General features: G+C 65.0%; 3 protein-coding genes across 3 annotated transcripts; all 3 read left to right on the top strand.

Moving 5' to 3' along the window:
- Nucleotides 1-5086: 5086 nt before the first annotated feature.
- Nucleotides 5087-5540, top strand: EMIHUDRAFT_45750 (hypothetical protein; the record flags this gene model as incomplete). Its single annotated transcript, XM_005794511.1, has 2 exons — nucleotides 5087-5298; nucleotides 5426-5540. Coding segments are annotated over 2 exons (327 nt in total), but the record flags the coding sequence as incomplete, so codon positions are not given.
- A 3227-nt stretch (nucleotides 5541-8767) lies between these two features.
- Nucleotides 8768-10354, top strand: EMIHUDRAFT_431956 (hypothetical protein). The gene is made up of 5 exons (XM_005794510.1): nucleotides 8768-9139; nucleotides 9251-9347; nucleotides 9418-9592; nucleotides 9732-10228; nucleotides 10258-10354. Exons 3-5 carry the CDS (start codon nucleotides 9554-9556, stop codon nucleotides 10259-10261), a joined length of 540 nt encoding a protein of 179 aa, XP_005794567.1. The 5' UTR covers nucleotides 8768-9139; nucleotides 9251-9347; nucleotides 9418-9553; the 3' UTR covers nucleotides 10262-10354.
- A 2023-nt stretch (nucleotides 10355-12377) lies between these two features.
- EMIHUDRAFT_194871 (hypothetical protein) lies at nucleotides 12378-18431 on the top strand (the record flags this gene model as incomplete). Its single annotated transcript, XM_005794509.1, has 7 exons — nucleotides 12378-12694; nucleotides 12863-12959; nucleotides 13326-13790; nucleotides 14043-14273; nucleotides 14360-15554; nucleotides 16971-17769; nucleotides 18332-18431. 7 exons carry the CDS (start codon nucleotides 12378-12380, stop codon nucleotides 18429-18431), a joined length of 3204 nt encoding a protein of 1067 aa, XP_005794566.1.
- Nucleotides 18432-19529: the final 1098 nt, after the last annotated feature.

Here is a 19529-nt window from a genome sequence, read left to right as displayed (position 1 = left end):
GCTGCGAGGCTTGCTCGCGCGTCACCTTCCCCGCCTTCGCCACCGCCGCAGAGACGGACCTCCAGGTCTTCCCAGACCTCGAGGGGTTCAACTTCAACGGCTGCGGCAAGTGCTCGACCGCGACGATCCTCAACTTCGTCCGGCTCGTCGAGCGGATTCGGCGCTCCATCTCGCACGAGTACGGCCTCCCCCTCTCGCGCGTGCTGCCCGTGCAGGCGCGCCGCGCGCGCACGAGCGGCCCCGCGCCGGCCTGGACCCTTTCCCGGGCCCTTGCTGCAGGCGTACGCGCGAAAGTACGAGGCGGGCCTCAAGCAGACGGGAGGGGGAGGCTCGGCGGGCGACTCTGTGACATTTGCTCACGGACGAGGCGAGATGGTGCGACATGCGCTGTAGCGTGCAACGCGATGTGGACAGGTGATCCTGCACACGGACGAGGCGACGCACGCCGTCTACCACTACTCGTGCGTCCTCTACCTCTCCACCCAGGGGCACGACTTCACCGGAGGAGCGGGGCCGGCCGGGCGGGACGCCCCTCCGGCAGCCTCTCACACTTCCCGCCTCCGGCCCCAGGCTCGTTCGTTCATTCAGGTCCAACCAGGCGCATGTTGCACGCCCAGGCTATCACATGGATGGACCCATCAATAGGTAGGCAGGCGCCTGGCGCCGTTGGTTGTTCACGAACGAGCTGCGAACCACAGACCTTGTTACAGTTGGAGGCCTTGATTCACAGAATCTAGATGTTTCTTGGTTGATACGAATTTTGACCGCGCAAGATATAAAGGGTGGCTAAGGGCTCTGCCCGCAAGGCGCCCGCGTCGCAGACGCGGTACCATTGACAAATCTGCAATATACCCCCACACGAACAAATAAAAAAAAGTAATATATCTTTACTTCCAAAACCCGGACGTGCCTCCACCGGCACGCCGCTTCCGACAGGGTGATGGAAGGTTCGACGCACCCCCGGACTGGGCGGAGAAATCCCAGGAGCACGCTCCTGGGCACTCTACCCCGCCCCCACTTGCCCTGACTGCACAGGATAGCGTGCCCCGACGAACGGCGACACATAGCGGGGGACACTGCGCCGGGGGGTATGCCTAACTTTGGTGCTTTGTGTGGGTCGCGTTCCCATGGTAGTTGTGCGGCTGAAGCCCTCGTGCCGCTGGCGTACGTCCACCCCCTCTTCTCAGGAGGTGGTTCCCCCAGCGGCTGGCCCCTCGAGACTGTCGGTGCTTGGCGGGAGGAGGGGGAGAGGGAGGCCCGGTGGGAGGAGAGGGAGAGGGAGGCCCGGTGGGAGGGGAGGGAGAGGGAGGCCGCCTTGGGCTCTTCTCCTCCCCCCTCCCTAGGCTCTTCTCCTCTCTCCACCCTGGGCTCTTCTCCCCTCCTCCCTGGTACTCTCGGCCTGATTACCGGAGCGACTGCTGGAGCAGACGCTGGGGGGACACTCACGCCCGGAGGCGGTACGCACGACCCGGAGGCGTGGGGATGGGGGGGGGCCGCGCCGCCGCCGCCGTGCCGCCTTCTCCCGCTTTGACCTCCCCCAGCTGCTTCTCCTCAAATCAACCTGTGAGCTTGCGAGGGCGGCGGGGGTGGGAGTGCTCTCGGGCGGCGTGTGCGAGCGCGCGCTGCGCGAGATCTTCTTCGCGAGGGCACGGTGGGTCGGGTGAGTATCTCGCGCGCTCGCACTATTTCACGTTATATGAGGCACTGCCCTTGAGTGCCTTTGCAGAACCGCCAGCGGCGGTGGTCGAGCCGGTTCGCGGTTCGAGTCGGGACCTTTTGGCTCCCGGCTCGAAACTCGGGTGGAGGGTTTCTTCGCGGTAGCGAACGCGAGCGGCGTGAGCGTGTGCGCGTGCGCGGCTGCAAGGCGAGGCGCAGGCGCAGGCGCAGGCGCAGGGGCAAGGCAAGGCGAGGCGGGCGGCGGCGGCGCGCGGTCGTTCCTTTTGCCCGGGTGAGGCGTGGCGAGCGCGTCGCGTGGTGATGACGCCGCACGCGGAGAAGCTCTTGGTGACCCACCGCGGTGGCAGCGAGCCAAAGCAAGCCACCTGCCGCATGACGGGTTGACCTCGAAAAAGAATCCCACACGAACAAATAGCAAAATCCGAATACCGTGCAGAGAAACCATGTGACGTCCGCCGTGGACGGACGCAAGCCTTCAGCTGGTCCAGACATTCGATCGTGTTGACAAGATTCGTAAAATTGAAGCCAAGAACGTCCGCCAGATCCGTGCTTTCGGAGCAACTGAGGGGAAAGCCGCTGAGATCGAGCCCAGCGTGCCCGCGGCCGCCTCCCGCGCAGCACCGCCGCTGGGGACGACACGCTGCGGAATCGGATCGAGCCCATGCACCGGGCAAAGAAGGAAAAAAGGTGGGAGAGGCAGCCGGCGTCTGCCGTCACAACGAGTCCCAGCGCTGGTTGGACATGCGCGTCGGCTCGCCCGAGGACTGCTGTCGCGACCCTCCCGTCGTGACGCAGCCTCCGACGAGCTCTGCAACCGAGGAGAGTGAGGGTGCGCCTCCCCTCACTGCTGGCCTGGCTGCGCACCGCCCCACAAAGCACCCCCTCGAGCATCTCTACAAGTACAAGTGCAAGGGCGACCTTCTCCAAGTCGTCAACGCGCCCGGCGGCTCCGGCAAGACTTTAGCCTTGGCCACCCTCCTTGCGGAGCAGGAGGAGATCCGCTCTCGGTCGGCAACGTGGCAGCTAGTCGAGGGACTCGGTAGTTGTGACCCCCCTGAGTGAGGACAGGAGAGAGAGGAGCTTTTGTGGTGTTGGTGCACGCAATAACGGGACAGGGTAGTCGTTCTCTCTAGCTCCCCTTCTGGCTCTTAGCATGAGCTGCGCCCTGTGTCCGACCCCTTTTGCGCAGCAACACCTTAAACTTTTAGGCCCTCCAAATTCGGGTCGGACCGTGTAGCGGAGTGGGCCCCGAGTTTGAAAAAGGGCGACGGACGCTTGCGTCCTAGCCTCCAACAACGCCTCCCCGGCGCAGAGGGGGCCCCGGAGGGATGCGCAACCGCTCCACGCCGCGCCGCTTGCGGCGGTCCTATTCCCAGCTCCGCTGAGGGCCGGCACGCTACCCGGTAGGGTGTTATATGCGCGTCATCTTCAAGCACCCCCCCCCACGCACCTGGGGACCCCCCTCTTGGTCGACGGTCTGACCAGGTGGAGGTGGGGGGGGTACCTACACCCCCCTGTCGCTCAGCGGTCCCGAGCCAGCGGCAGCTGACCCCCCCTCCGGTAGCTTACCCCCCCCTCGGTTCCGCCCCGCCGCCCCCTCGCCAGCTTGCGGAGCTGACCCCTCCCCTCGGTCAGCTAGGGTCCGGGGGGGCGGAGCCCCGGCGGGGTGGGGGGCGGAGCCCCGCGAAAAGAAAATGTTGCATTTTTGCAAGCAAAATATCGGTCGTGCCCTTGTGTGCCTTGAAGACTTGTCGCCTGTGCCACCGACCGCCGCGGCCGCCCTCCCGGTGTGGCAGATAATAGCCCAAGTCGAAGAGTGCGCCCCACCCTCGGTATCTGGGTGGCAGGCGGGACTAGAGAGGCACGCTGGTGCACGGTTGGGGGCGCGAGCCGCCATCTTGGACCGTGAGGCGAGTATTTGCAACCGGGAGCTCGCCGCCGCCCCTACACCGCCGCGGCCGCCCTTACGCTCACTGTTCAAGAAGCACTACTCTCAGAAGAAAAGAAAGCGGCACAGTGGGAGGCACCGCATCAGGCCATGGGCGCGGGAGGGGATGCTCAAGCAGCTGCCGTGGAGAACGGGTCCCTCAAATATGACGCGTCACTAGTTGGCCGGCGCTGCACGGTGTTGTGGTGCCCTGAAGACGCGGCGACGAGGAGGACGGAAGACTCCGCTCCATCTGAGGCTGCAGTGCCGCTACGCACGCCTCCACGTTCGTGCGTTCCGCACCACACTCCGATGAAGTGCTACATTCCCAACTCGCTGCTATTCGTCCAACTACGCCTCGTCATCTCCCTCCTCTAACTCAGCGATTGCTTTATCCGCAGCCTCCTGCTCTGTCTTCCGGTGCTTCTTGAGAGCGCTGTTCAGCCTTGACTTGCCGCAGTTCTCGTACAGCTCCTCGAGCTCCACCCAGCGTGTGTCGGTGAAACCCGAGTCGTGTTCATCCTCTCCAAACTCACCGCGCGTGAGGTAGCAAATAGTGTTGTCGGCAGCAGTCAGCTTGTTGCGCCGCTTCTTTCCGATCGGGGTCGCACAAGCGCATGCCGAGCACCGCCTCGATCTTGTAGCAGAATGTTGGCACGACTGCGTCGTCCGCACCGCCGCCTGCCAGCCGCGCCTGGCGCTGCGCCGATGCTGCCTTTTGGCACTTGTAGCGAGCACACAATGGTGCGGTGCGCGTACTTGAGCAGGCGGTGCGCGCCGCAGTTGGCGCAGGGGCCCTGGGAGTAGGGCGTGCGCGGCATGTGGACGCGTTATTTTTCGGGTAAACCTGGACTTTCTCGGGTATACCCGGGTTTTACCTGGGTCTTGGGCAGGCACCCCCCTGTCGGTCGAGCAGTCTTGGCTCCCGCGAGGTGTACCCCCCTCTCGGTCAGAGGCCTGGGCAGGGGCACCTGTAGGGGGGTACCCCCCCCCCCCCCCTCATGCTCACACGTCTTGCGAGAATGGGGGCGGCTAGGTGCGAGGGGGGGGGTGTTTGAAGATACCCGCATATTATTAGAATTCTATCGGGAGCGACCCGACCGTGGTATCCTGCCTTCCTACATGCTGCCCTCGCTGGCACGCGCACGCCCAGCGTGCAAACACTTATGCCGCGCGGCCGCGGCAAGTCGAGGGCTCAGCGACGCGTCTTCGATTCGAAATCCCAGCGATGCAGACGCATTGGTGAAGGCCCTGCCGGCCGCTTCGTTCAAGCTGCTGAGCGAGAGCATTGGCCGGCGTCTCGAGGCGGAGAGCCCCATCGACGCAAGGTCGCTCGCGATGGAGGCCGACTCGGACCGCGACGGCAGCATTGACGCGGAGGAGTTTGCCCTGTGGTGGCGCCGCCGCGGACCGACCCTCCTGACTCAGATGTCTGGCCACGGGAGCGGGCCGCCAAGCTGGGCACAGCTCGGCAAGCTCGGGCTGCTGTCCGCTCTGCCGTGCTTTGTGTTTGGGTTTTTGGACAACTCAATCATGCTCGTGGCGGGCGATGCGATCGAGTCGAGCCTCGGCGCGAAGCTCGGCCTCTCGGGCCTGGCGTGTGCCGCGCTCGGCAACGTTGTCGCCGACACCACAGGCAGCAGCGCGCCGCCTCCTGCTGCCCGCCTGCCTGCCTGCCTGCCTCCTACCTGCCTGTGTGCGTGCCCTCCGTCCCCACGAGCGGGTCAGCACCTCTGCGCGGCCGCGCTCCTCTATAGGCCAGCTGAGCGGCAGCACCGTGGACACCGTCCTCCGCCCCGTCCTGCCCAACCCACGCCTCAGTCCCGCGCAGCAGCAGATGCGAGCGGCCCGCCTCACCACCGCCAGCGCGGGCGCAGTCGGCATCATCATCGGCTGCCTCGTCGGCTGTTTCCCGCTGCTGTTCATCGAGGGGGACGGCGCAGAGGGCAAGCCCGAGGCGGCGTGACAACGGGCCGCCCCGGCGAGACCGCGATTGAGTGATAGGAAGGCGAAGAACAGTCAGGCTCGGGCGCACAAAGACACAGAAAGCAGAGCTCGAAATCCCTAAAGCTAAACATAGAACAGAACGGATCCGGCCCGCCCCCCGGCCCCGGGCGGCGGGGCGGGGGGTTACGGGGTTTAAAGCACCGACACAGTCACAGACAGCCCTCTCCACCACCCTCGCCCCAAGCCTCGCCCCCAGGGATCTACCTTTTCTTAAGGTCCAACCTGTGGGCACTGCCTGCGCTCGGCACCGGGCACCGCCTGCGGTATACAAAATTTGCCTGCGGGCCGACCCTCACACAGATCACAGATCCACAAAAGACCCTTTAAAAGAGTCGAGCTGATTTCTTGTGTGTGTGAGTTGCTTGTTTAAATTCTTGTGTGCCTGTGTCAGTGCCAGTGCGCGCCAGTCCCGTGCCTAGTGTCGTGCGAGGGAGCTTTATTGTAAAATGCTTGTTGCCTTCTAAAAATCTCTCAGACACACATAAGTCATAACAGAGTCCTTATCAGTTTGATGACCGCCATGTGGGCCTCCGGGCCTGCTGCTGCGGCGGGCGGTTGCGGCGACGGTCGTTCAGTTGTTCAGCGCTCAGGCGTCTTGGGATTGGGCCTCTGGCCTCTGGTGTCTGTTGTCGCGTTTCGCACACGCGCGCGCGCCGCGCGACCCGCGTCGCTCCGCGAAGGCATGAGCCTACCGCGATTTGGCCGCGGCCGACTCTGCCATCGCGGCTGCAGCTGTTGAGCTCTCCAGAAGACCGGTGCCTGATATGCTGCCTCCCTGCGGATGCTGCCGGCGAGCCTGGCGGTCCGCTGTACTACAAGGAAGTGTTGACTCGATGCCCCCCCGCAATCTTCTACCCCCACGACTCGGAACGCGAATGTGACAGGATCAGCGGTCCTTCAGCCACCAAAGCGAGATCACCCAAGAGCAGCTGAGTCTGCCTCTGGCCTCGCCTCCCTCTCCTCCAGGCATTCGTGGCATCCTATGGGGTCGTCCAGAGTATCGACCTCTGGCTTGTCAGCCGGTCACTTTGATGACACTTGAGCACTTGAGCACTGGATAGGGTCAGTTCCGCATGGTACGGGACCCCTCGATGACACCATGAAGTACAGCGATCGTCACCTCGCTGGTCTCTCCGCAAAGGCCTCCCGACCGCGTCGAACTCATCGACGCGGGCTCTCTCGGCTACCGGACCACCGGCCCCAGCTTCGGCTGAGGGCTGAACAAGCTGCCGAGCACAAATCTCACTGTGAGAGGCGTGATTTCTTGTTGGTTTTCAAAAATATCAACAAAACAACAACACACACAAAAAATCTCCCCTCAGAACAGTAGTGCTCGAGAAAGGGTCAAAATCCCTAAAAACAGATTCTGGAGGTGCGCTGTTTTTCTCCTGCTGTGCCATTTGTGGTGCCAGTTCGCGCAAGAAAGAAAAAAACAGAAGTGGGATTCTCTCGAAGTGTTGAAGATCTTCAAAAAGGAATTCTCCGCCGACCTTCCTGAGAGTCGCACGATCGTCGAGGCAGAGGAGAGCGAAGCGACAGAGGAAGAAGCGACAAGCAAGAGAGAGAACGACGAGAGTGGGAAGACCGCGAGGTGGCATGAAGGTTGCAGCGAGAATCGGCGAGGGAATGCGAAGAGATAGGAAGAGGCGGACGCCCAAGGGTGGGCGACGGCTAGCGCATCACACTGCTGCTGCTGCTGCTGCTGTTACGTCTTCGGTCCCCGCGGGAAGCCCCGCGCATAGGACAACAACGTCTGTCCCACACACACACAGACGCGCACATACATCATGCTCGGGCACACCCCACAGTGTAGTGGTGTGAGTACACAAGTACTAGCAGAGTGCACACCTGCCTTGGCGGGTGAGGGTCGTAAGAATCAAAGCCTCTTGGTGCCAAACGTGCTCGAGCGCGCCGAAGAGAGACGATCTACGCTCGAGGGAGTTAGCGAAAGTCGCACGGGCAGAGGGGAGAGACCGAGGCCTCCGGCAGTCCGCACCGCCTCGCGAAAGGGAAGCAACGATCAACTCCAGATTGGACTTGGGTGCGCCGAGCGCCGGCGCGTAGTCACACTCCTCTCCTTAAAATCCCTGCCGTCCTCCCATCCCTCCCTTGGGTTGTCTGTTTTCTTTCTTTTCTTTTCCGTACCTCCGTACCTGTGTTAGTGCCAAAGCTGAGGCACAGTGCGCGCCAGTCCCGTGCCCAGTGTCGTGCGAGGGAGGTTACAAAATTCTTTCTTTTTTCGACTGCGAAAGAGAGATAGGATTCCTAGGAAGAGGCGGACGCCCAAGGGTGGCTGGGCGACGGCTAGCACCGCACTCCTCTCCTTAAAACCCCTGTGTGGTGGCGGCGTGCCGTCCTCCCATCCCTCTCTTGGGTTGTCTGTTTCCTTTCTTTCTTTTCCGGTGGTGTGCCTGTGATAGTGCTAGCACGCGCCAGTCCGCACCTGTGTCGAGCCTGTCTGCTGTAAGAGAGAGTTGTTTTGTTTAAATTCTTCTCCGTAACCTCCGTACCTGTGTTAGTGCCAGTGCGCGCCAGTCCCGTGCCCCCCAAAAAGAAAGAAAACACACAACCCAAGGGAGGGATGGGAGGACGGCACGCCGCCACCACACAGGGATTTTAAGGAGAGGAGTGCGGTGCTAGCCTTCGCCCACCCTCGGGCGTCTACCTCTTCCTATCTCTGTTCGCAGTTTCTCGCCAATTCTCGCAGCGACCTTCATGCCACCTCGTTGGTCGTCCCACTCTCGTCCTCGTTCTCTCTCCTGCTGCTTCATCCTCTGACTCATCGCTCTCCTCGGCCTCGTTCTGAGACGGCAGACGCCGCTGCCGTCTGCCGATCCCTTCACCCTTGCTCTCGCTCGCTGCTTCTCTCGCCTCTCTGCGCAACTCCGCCCTCCTCTCGGCATATTTTGGAGACTCATGCCGCCGCTAGGGGGAAATACTGAAAAATGGGACCCCCCGGACGGACCTTGCTTTCATACCGAGCGTGAAGAGCTGAGTCTCAGCTTTCAGACCCTGCAAAAATCATTGAAAAATATTAAGATGGTCCAGAATGGTGACCGAAAGACTCCGGCGCCGCAGCGCTCGCGCTTGCTTTCCTCGCAAATGCGACAAGTGAGGCCGCTGAAAGGGAAAAGAATGATGGCGTCCAAAGAAAAACCACAGTCGAAAACCGCAAATGCTGCCGCTCCTGGTGAGCGCCAGCCCGCGCCGCGTGCAGGGCGTGTCCGGGGCGCCCTCCCCCCGAGTTCCCCCGCAAAATCCGGCCCGCGGTCGCGCGCGCGCCCCGTCCCGCTGCTTTGGAGGAGTCTGCAGCCCCCGGCGCGCCCGCACGGCGATTGCCGCCTCCACTCCAACCTCATCCACTCTCACTCTGACATTCTCTCCAGAGTCCTCGCGTCGAGCCCGTGGCGCCGGAGCGCGAGCCCCAAGCTCGGGACACAGCGGGACATTGACGATCTGCGATGCCTGTGCGTGCAGGTGATCACGCGGAGCACGGCGCCGGCGGTGGCACCCTTCCTGGTGCTCCAGGCGCGCTGCGCCCGCGCGTTTGCGACGCCCGTGTGTGCCCCTGCGCGCGCCCCGCTCGCCGCGCCGCCGCCGGGCCCGTGGGGGTCTCAGGTTTGCGCGTGTGTGCCGCAGATGTCACGACCGAGGAGCTCCAGTAGATCCTCCATAACGTGCAGGCCGAGCTTGAGCGGCGCGCGGCGCTGCAGCGCGGGGCGCCCGAATCGAAGCGGTGCGTGCCCGCCCTCGCCGTGGCCGCGCTCGCCCCGCCTTGGCGAGCTCTTGCCGCGCGCGCGCCGCAGGAACTCGATCTTGTGCGCCTCGGGCAAGGCGTTGCCCAGCGAGGCGGAGGTGCACGCATGGGCGCTGCTCGTGCTGCTACATGGCCGCGGCGCGGACGGCTCGTGGGTCGCCGTCCCGACGCTCGTCGACCAGTGGATGAACGTCGTGCTGCTGCAGTCGAGCCGCTACGAGCAGGCGCCCGCCCTGCTCTCCCACCGCCCCCTGAGCCGCCGCCGCGGCTGCTACACCTCGGCTATATCTCGGCTGTATCTCGGCTATATCTCGGCTCTATCTCGGCCTTGCTGCCTGAGCCGTGTGTGCGTGTTGTGCGCAGTTGCGCGAGCGATGGCAGCCTCCGACCGACGATCCGCAGTGGCGTAACTTGGCTCTCGCCAAGGGCCTCGTCCCGTCCTTGCTCAGTCAAGCCGCCGCTCGGGCGGCGGAGCCGCTCGCCCACACCACGCGCACGCTGGTGCAGCTCGAGGTCATCGACCACGACGTCGGGCAGACCGCGCTCTCGAACTATCTGAAGAACTGCCTCGCCAAGTCCAAGGGCATCTCGGGCCCGTCGTACAACCCGGCCAACGGCTCCCACACGCTACACCGGCACATCGCCGCGGCGGTGCCCGTCGCCTCGCTCCTGAAGGTGCTCTCGGCGCTGCACCGCACGCGGGAGGAGCCCGAGGCGGCGCCTTCGTACACCGAGCTGCAGGCGAGCGCCGACGCGTCGGCGGCCGCCGCGCGGCGACATAGGGTGATGCGGCACGGCGGTAGATGGCCGAGGATGCAGACGGACCGTGGTATGTGTGTTGTGTATATGCTCATATCCGCGTTACCACAAAACGGAGGGGATAGGATATATGATCCGCTTGAGCAGCAGGCACACACGACACACACGCCAAGCGCGTGAAGTTGTCGCTCGGGTTGCCTGAACTAGATGACATTCCCATATTCATTACTAGCGGCTAGTTTGTCACATCACGTGGATCGATGACCCGGAATATGCCGCAAGACACGGCGCTTTCAAAAAAGCCAATCCGATCTTGGACGCATCCCTCGACGCGAAGAGCCATGCAGTCACCAGAATTGCTTGGACCTCTCCTGCAAGTAGAACGAAACATTCTTGGAGCTTCCCCAGCCGCTTGTGGCCGCATCTTATCCGTGGCGACGCGCTGTGCCACCGAGCCGTACTCGGCCGCGCCGCCGCGTCGAGGCACGGGTCCCCAACCAAGCAGCGACGCCGAAGCGTCGACCGATAGAGCGCCACGCCCAGCAGTATGGGCGTCGACCGCTCTCTCGAGCGGCCGCGTGGCAGTGCGTGGCGCGGGCGTCACAGGCGGCAAGCGTGGAGCCGCTGGAAGAGCCGGTGCGAGCCGTGAACGGCAGCCGCTCCCCACGTCGCCGAGAGAGGCTGCGGGGGAGAGGGTTCAGGAGGCCACAGGAGGCGCCGGGAGGCTCGGGAGGCGCTAAAAAGTGGCCCGGGCGCCTCGTGCTACCCGTCTGGTGGGGCCAGGTGGGCTCAGGAATTAATCCAGGATTTTAAGGTGATCCACTACACCTGACCGAGAATTGGATGGCGAGATCGCGGCGAGATCGACCAGTCGCGGCCCAGGTCGACGCCATGCACTGGCGGGCTGCACAGCGCGCTAGATTACGCGGAGGACGTGCGCTTACCACCGGGTGGGATTACCAGGCTCGCCTGGGCTCGCTGAGGGTCGATCGCGGCGCGACCCGTTTTCGGCTGTTTTCCTCGCGAATCTGGGGTGCGCGCCGGGAGCTGCAGCGCCAGCGTTTCGCGGACCTGTGCAGCCTCCGGGCACTGGGAACTTCTCCCAGGCTCGGGCAATGCGGACATGTGCCAGCGGGGGCGCGGAGGTGGTTTACATGCGGATGCGGCACGATCTTCGAGCCGAACCGACGATACAGGAGGCTCCAGAGGCGCCGTAATCGACAGTTGGCCGTCACCCAACTCCTCGCCCGCCGTGACTGTGGGTGTCTCCTGATTGCCCACGCTCGTGGCGGAGCTCGGGGTACCACTTTGGGCCACGGGACAAGCCCTGGGGAGTCACTGTAGCTCGCGCGGGGCTGAGAAGCGCCCATTCCCGCGAAAAATCGAGATTTGGCGAGATATAGGGGGCGGTTCTCATTATTTTCGGTGGCCCCAAAGCTACCCAATCACTCGCCCACCTCCCCCGAGCAGTCTAGTCCAAAAAAAACCGCGCCCCGATCAAGTTACGTTTTCAGTGTTTGCCCCTACCGCCGCCCCTGCCACCCCTGTGTCAGTGTGCCAGTGGTAGTGAGAGACAGCCGGTGAGAAGCCGGAGGAAGGTCGATAGACTGAGATGAGACGACAGCCAGTGGAGTTGGGATTCCACCGTGCACCGCGCTGCGAGCCTGTCGTGTCCCTTGTCAGGAGCAGGAGAGCCCCACCTGTGCCCCTGATCGTCCTTCCAAAATCCTGCTCGTGCAGGTGTGGACCCTGTCCTCCTCCCCTATCTATCTATCCCTCGTGCGGTAGGTAGACATTCTACCTCCCATCCAACCCACCGAAACCCGTGTGGATGGGTTTTACCGCCGCCTTTTACCATCCATAGCCGTCGGGTTTTACCTCGCGTTCTCTTGGTGTCGTCTATGGTTTGCTAGACCCATGAGACCATCCTCACCGCGCTATCGGGCGCCTCCACCGCCGCCCTCAGCCACGCCGCTACGACCGTCGGAGGCGTCAACTCCGCCGTCACATGGTATCAGCTCTGATCGCGGTCCAGCGCCAGCCCAACACGCCAATCCGCCCGCAGGCTCAGCGCCTGCCATGCGGCCGCCGCCACCAGTGCTGCGGCCGCCACCGCAGCAGCTGCCGCCACTGCCCACCGGCCCGCCACCAGGGACGACTGGGCACGAGCCACCCGTCGGGCACGTGCCGCCCGCCGGCTCCTACGCATCACCATCGCAATGTGGTGCGGCATCGCACAGCCAATGCGCAATGCCGATGCAGCCGGTCCCGCCGGCCCAGCAACTGCATATGCATGGCGGGTGTGGAGCCCCACAGCCCTTCTTCAGCCAGCCCTTCTGCGCCAGCGCCGGCCAGCTGTGCTCGCAGCCCGCTATGTATTCGCCGCAGCAACAGTACGGCATGCCGCAGCAGTGCATAATGGACCCGGCATTGCCCCCCTTCATGCAGGGCATGGCTCAGCCAGGAGGCTCCATCCACCCTGCCCAGTGGGAGCAGCAGGCCTACTGCTACCCGCAACCCGCCGGTGCATACGGCGCCATCCCGCCCCTCTGCGGAGGCGCAGGCACGTACCCGTCTCAGGCCTGGATGCCACCAGCAGCGCCACAGCCGCCGCCCGCGCCAGCACCGCCTCCAGCGCCTACGCCTGGTGCCGGCGCCGCGCCCCCACATGCCGCCGGCTCCGCCCCTGCCAATGTCACCGTCGATGAACTACGGACGCTCCTCAACTGCGCCAGCGTCTCCGGCGCCACCTCTGCCAGCCGCAAGTCATTCAAGGCGCTTTCGGCGGCCGAGGTTAACGAGCTCAAGACGAAGCTCGTCAAGACCGACATCGTCCCCTTCATCATCGCCAACAAGCAGTACAACGGCGAGGAGGACATCGGCAAGGGAGAGGCCAACGCCGCCGAGGCGCCCGCCCCCGACCTCCGCGCCGCTGTCCCCGACGACGCCGTCTTCGGCGACGACGGCTGCATCGGCGCCCTCGAGACCGCCAGCGCCGAGGCCACCCCCGCCGGCGACTCTGCTGCGAACGCCCACGACGACGGGCTCGAGGCCTACACCAGCCAGCTCGCCGCGCTGCGAGGCGACATTGCGCACACCAGCGCCGAGGCCGCCGACGCCGCCGACGCCGCCAACGCCGCTGCCAGCGCCGCCCTAGCTGCAGAGAAGGACGCACGCGCCGCCTCCCTCGCTGCCAAGGCCGCAAAGAATGGCGCCTTTGAAGGCCTCGCCGCAGCCAACCGCGAGCTCGGCGAGCTCGATGCCCTCACCACCGAGCAGGCCGCTGCCATCACCGAGCTCCGCGCCGAGATCCGCGGGCTCCACGAGCGTGCGCTCGCATACGCCGCCGGCGCTGCGTTCCTACTCCTGCTCGCCCTCGCCGCCCGCGGAGCCGCGTTCGCGTGCGCCGCCGTCGCCGTCGTCGGTGCTCTTGAACTCGCCGACAGTGCAGGCCGTGCTCGCCTCGGCCGCGCTTACCTCAACTCTGTCGCCGCCGCGTGCCACGCTGTCGAAGCCGCCGGCGACGCTGCACGCAGCGCTGCCAGCCTCGCCGCCATCGGGAGAGAGGGGTTGGTTATCGCCGCCGTCGATGCAGCTCCAGCCCTCTACCACAACGCCGGCCGCTGCGCCCGCTTCCTCGGTCGGGCAGCCCTCGCCGTCATTGTCGTCGCAAGCCTCTGCTCCCTCGACAAAATAGCCGCCACCGGCTTCGCCGCGACCACCGTCATCCGTCAGCAGCACCGTGTATTCTTCGCCGCCGGCGCCCTCGCCGCCTCCGTCAACGCCGCCGAGACCGGCGCAGGGCACACGAGACGGGGCACCCCGCGAGCGCCCACCGAACCAGCGAGGCTCAGGTGCCAGCTCGACAACGGATCCAACGTGAACATGATAAAGCACGCTCCGCATGCCACCGAGGAAGCTCTATGCCTTGCCGACGTCCTCGCGCAACCATACGACATTCGGCAGCAAGCTTTTGACATCGCCGGTGTCGGTTCCGCCGCCAGCGTCAACACGTCCCAGACCATCAGCGCGCGGCTCACCGCCAGCACCGGCCACGCCATCGACCTCCGCGGCGCCGTGTTTTCCGACAACATCAACCGGTCAATCATCTCCGGGAGCTACCTCGAGGACATGTACGGCGCCGACGTCGAAAGTGGCGGGTGTTGCCGCCAACTTCGCCCGCCCCCAGCACGCCGTCGCCGCCGCCGAGCATGCCTGCGACGCGCTACCAGGCCCGCCTCCAGCGCGCCGCCAGCGTCGCCGAGGCGGCCCTCGAGTGCACCACCAGCGGCACGCACGTCGACGCCTACAACGCTGCGCTGTACGCCATCCTCGGCGACGGCGCCGCGCCCTTCGAGTGCGCGTCCGCCGAGCGCCTCGACGCCAGCCGCACCTGTCTCCACAAGGCCGCCGGCAGCCCCGCCTCAGCCGAGTGCCTCCGCGCCCTCTCCCGCCATGCTGCCGGCGCCCCAATGCCAGCCGAGTGCCTCAAGGCGACGCAGCGCCTCGTCGACGTCGTCACGCCGCTCGGCGTGAAGCAGATCTTCCGCGTACCCGCCAACAAGAAGGAGCTGCGCGAATCGCCCGAGCGGACGCAATGGGAGGCCGCCGACCGCAAGGCCCTCGACTGCATCCTCCGTGTCCCCGGCAACCGCCTCGTGCCCGTCACCGTCCCCGCGGCCGCGGGCGTGCCGATCCAGCGCTGCGTCACAGCGCGCAAGATCAAGATCGACCAGGCGACCGGAGGCCTCGACCAACACGACCCGTTCAAGTCACGGCACTCCGCCGACGGCGGCTTCGCCAAGGTCCAACGCGCCCGCGCCGGCCTACCACCGTCGGGCGTCCCGGCTACCTCTACCGTTGTCGACGACTTGACCGCCAAGCTGTTCGTCGGACACGCCGCCGCCGTCGATGCCCACCTGACCAAGGGAGACGTCGGGAACGCCTATGTCAAGGGCAAGCGACAGGGGCCCGTCGGCTACATGGCGCTCCCGTCCACGCTACCCATGACCGACGAGGACGGGACCGAGCTGTGCATCGAGCTCTGTTCACCTCTCTGGGGCGAGGAGTGCGCTGGCTACGAGTGGGAGTGCACGTTCAATGACACCATCAAAGGCCTAGGGTGGGTGCCGTGCCCGGGTGTCCCCGCGATGTTCTCGTTCCATGGGGAGCACGGAGAGGCCCGCATGATCACGATCGTCGACGACTTCCTCATCTCCGAGGTGAACGGCACCACCATCACCGACGCCACCATCGCCGCGCTGAAGGCCGCTTTCAACGACGAGGTCAAGGTCGACTACTCGCCCACCTCCTTCGCCGGCTTCAAGCTCGAGCGCGACCGCGAGCGGCGCACCCTCACGCTGTCCATGCCGCAGAAGATCATCGAGGCCGCACGCGAGCACATGCCCGAGCTCCTCCGCGGCGAGCGTCCGACCGTCCTCAGCGGCAAGCGCCTCGCCGACGCCGCCGACTCGCTCAAGCTCGCCGACCGCGACGGCAAGCTGTCGCCCCAGCAAGTGCGCACACAGAGCATCATCGGCCACCTCAAATTCGTCGAGCGCGTGCAGCCGCGACTCTCCCTCGTCCTCCACCGCCTCTCGTGCGTCATGTCGGCGCCGCCGCCCGAGGCCTACGAGGTAGCGCGCGCCGCGCTCTGCACCGCCTACGACCGCAAGCACGACGGCATCACGTACGGCGGGCTAGACGCGGAGGCCGAGTTGCAGGGCCGCATGAGCGCGCACATCGCCGGGCTCGACTCGCACGCGCCCACCGAGCTCGTCGCCGCCGCCGACGCCACCTGGAACGGCGACCTCGACCTCTATGGCATGCTGCTCACCTGCTTTGGCGCTGCCGTCATGCACAGCGTCAAGAAGATCGGCCTCGTCGTCGACTCCTCACACGAGAGCGAGGCCATCGCCAGCGCCAAAGCGGGCGAGCTCGTCGCATACGCCCGCGAGGTCCTCGTCGCCCTCGGCGCCCCGCCGACCGGACCGACCGTCATCCTCTCGGACAACAAGGCAAACGTCCTCGTCGCCAACAACGCCAAATCCGCCTCGCGCTCGCGCCACTTCCTGCGCCGCTACCACACGCTGCAGCGCCGCATGGCCGACGGCGAGTGCCGCGTCGTCAAGATCACCGACGACCTCATGCCCGCCGATTTCTTGACGAAATGGGTCCCCAAGGAGAAGCTCAAGCGCAGCGTCGACCACGCCTCCAACGCGCGAGCTCGCGCGGTGCATGGGGGGAACTGATCAATGCCGCCTCTGCGGGCCGATCCCGCCCAGCGACATTGGGGGGGGTGCGGTAGGTAGACATTCTACCTCCCATCCAACCCACCGAAACCCGTGTGGATGGGTTTTACCGCCGCCTTTTACCATCCATAGCCGTCGGGTTTTACCTCGCGTTCTCTTGGTGTCGTCTATGGTTTGCTAGACCCATGAGACCATCCTCACCGCGCTATCGGGCGCCTCCACCGCCGCCCTCAGCCACGCCGCTACGACCGTCGGAGGCGTCAACTCCGCCGTCACACCTCGTTTGGGGTGTCTGTTTTCTTTCTTTCTTTCTCGGCATATTTTGGCCCCTCGAGTTTATCGAGCTCTCCTCGCGCAAGGACCACATTTCTCACCTCACTCCAATCATTTGCCGCCAAGAGTCATACTAGTATGCGTTCGTGCTCTTTCTTTTCGATGCGGCTCCGGTGGTGTGCCGGTGATAGTACTAGCACGCGCCAGTTCGCACCTGTGTCGAGCCTGTCTGCTGTGAGACAGAGTTGTTTTGTTTAAATTCTTTTCGATGCGTTGCCCTCGTTCATACGCACGCCCATGATTAGCCTCGTCGATGCAGAATATGACAGCGAGGATGACAGCGAGAGCGTTGCTGAGAGTGAGGAAGGCAGCGCGGATAGCGGGGACAGCGAGGGTAGTGACGGGTTGGCAGAGTGCGGCGCAAGTGAGGCCGAGGCAATCCTGGACGCGGAAGCAGCACTGGCAGCCGGCGCAACGTTCGCGCTCGATGAGCTTCCGGCGCCAAGCAGCAGCTCTCTCGGCGCGGCTGAGGCCGCCCGGATGCCTGCGGCAGAGCTGGTGAGCAGCAGCGATGGGGAGAGCAGCGACAGCGAGGACGTGCTTGAGCCCGCCGCAAAGAGTGCTCGGGCGTGCCCCGCCGAGCCGGGTCAAGTGGACGCGATGCGCGATGACGAGGACGACGAGGAGGAGAGCGTGCGTGGCGGCGCCGCTCAGTCTGCGGAGGCCGGCGAGAAAACAAGGCATGAGCAGCCGGCACCGGAGGCGCCCGCCTCGCTGCCTGTGGGGGAGCAGCTCGAGCGGGCGGCGGCTGTGGTCTCCCTGCTCGATGACATGGCAGTGCTGAAGGCACTCCCCGGGCTGCCGCCGCTCGCCGAGGCGTCGCTGCTCTGCCTTCCTCCCTCCTCGGGCGCGGAGGCGGTCCAGGTGCTTGGGCGAGTGGCGGAGATCTTTGGACCCGTCTCGGCGCCCCTCTACTCGGTGCGTGTCGGAGACACCGACCGTCTCCGCCTCTCTGTTGGCGACGAGGTCTTTGTCGCACCGGCGCACTCGTCCTTCCTCGCCCCGTCCGCAATCAAGCAAGGCAAGGGGACCGACGCGAGCGGCGCCGATGACGACGAGTGCCAGCTCGACGAGCAGGACTTCTCGGACGACGAGGCGGAGGCGGAGTACAGGCGGAAGCGCAAGCTGGCGCAGGCGGCGGCAGCGGGGTCAGCCGCTGGCGCTAGCGCGCCGGCGGGGGGAGGCCGTGGCGGTGGCAAGGGCCGAGCGGCCGGCGGCAAGGGCGGCGGCAAGGGTGGGCGTGATGGCAAAGGCGGCCGCAGGGGGCGTGCTGTCGCCGCCCAGCCGGCGCCTCCCCGGCTGACAGCAGGCGGGCCGCCTCCGGGCTGCCCGCCAGCGTGGGCTGGCCCGCAGCCACCCCCGGGCCCTCCGCCCTCCGCGCAGCACTTGCGGCACGTCCCCCCGCGGCTGCCGCTACTCGCTCCGCCGCCGCCCGCTACAGCCTACGCGCCCATGGGCGGTGCGGTCCCGCATGGGCCCCCTCCCCCTGCGGCGCCTTTCTACAACTCGCCGCACCCGCCGCCGTCATACCATCCGTTCGGTGGCTACCCGCTGCCACTTCCTCCACGCCTTGCATGGCCGCCGCCCCCGCGATACGCCCCACCGCCGCCGCGTTGAGAGGGTCGCAAAGCGTATATCGAAATTGGAGCAGAGGCGGGAGTCCCTCTTTTGTGTCGCAGCTTTTTTCCCCTTTGGCGGTTGCCCGCGATCAGCATTGTGATCATCGCGCCCAGCAGCAGCAAACCGCGCCCGGGAAGTGGTCAACACCGAGGTGTAGTGTGCGGCGCTGCGGGCATCTCGCACACACTCACACATCGCCCGATTTCCGCAAATGCTGAGCCAAGGGCAAGGGGCGTGCCGGTGCGTGGCCCGCAAGCCGCAAGCAGCGGCGGCGGCCGGGCGCTTGCCGCGGGGGGCCGGGGGGCCGCGCGCTGCGACGTGCGAGCTCAGCGAAGAGCAAGAGGGCCGACGGCGCCCGGGCGCGCGGCATTTTAGCTTTGTCCTCTGATATTAGTTCACTGACATAGTTCGTGCGCCTTGCTATGTCCGTCTGCTTTCCTCGTACACGCTTTTGGCACACTCTGTCGTATCCTAGGAGCACGCGTGACGCCAACGGGATGTGCATGCCCTACATTGTGCAACGAACAGATGCGTCAAAAGAGAGGGAGAAGGGGGTCTCTAGAAGATTGATATCATCAGTGTATCCGGTGCTCTCACAGCCAAGACGCACTAAGCATCAAAAGGGGACGGGGACCTGGAATACACTAACTGGCAGCGCAATGGGGCCAAAAACCGGCAACACCATCGGAAGGACCAGCGGTGGGAGCACAAAGCTGGGCGCCGGCGCGGGCTCTCCCTCGTCTGGTGCCAGATCTCGCTTCGTTGTGGGCGCTCGCCATGGCAACCTGCTGCAGGCGCGCCGCAGCCAGCGCCAGCAGACTCGTCGCCAATGGCAGCCGGCCGCGCGCGGCACCTTCTTCATTCCCGGATCGCTGACACGGGGCCGCGTTTCGGGACCACTAGAGTTGCGGATTTGCAACAGCAGCAGGCTAATTCCGCTTTTGTTAGTGCCAGTGCGCGCCAGTCCCGTGCCCAGTGTCGTGCGAGGGAGCTTTGTTGTAAAATTCTTTTCGTGTGCCATTCCGCGCCTGTGTCGAACCTGTCTGCCAGAGACAGTTGTTTTTGTTAAATTCTTTTCGTTGCGTGCTGCATTTCACTGAGCACTTGAGCACTAGATAGATAGCCGGTCGGTCGGTCTGTCGCTATTCCTTATACTCAGGCAGGGTCGATATATTACGCAGTACGGGACCCCTCTCCT

The sequence above is a fragment of the Emiliania huxleyi genome (assembly GCF_000372725.1).
Source record: "Emiliania huxleyi CCMP1516 unplaced genomic scaffold EMIHUscaffold_1, whole genome shotgun sequence".
Lineage (NCBI taxonomy): Eukaryota > Haptophyta > Isochrysidales > Noelaerhabdaceae > Emiliania > Emiliania huxleyi.
Note: the sequence above shows the minus strand (reverse complement) of the source record. Positions and strands in the feature narration are given on the sequence as shown.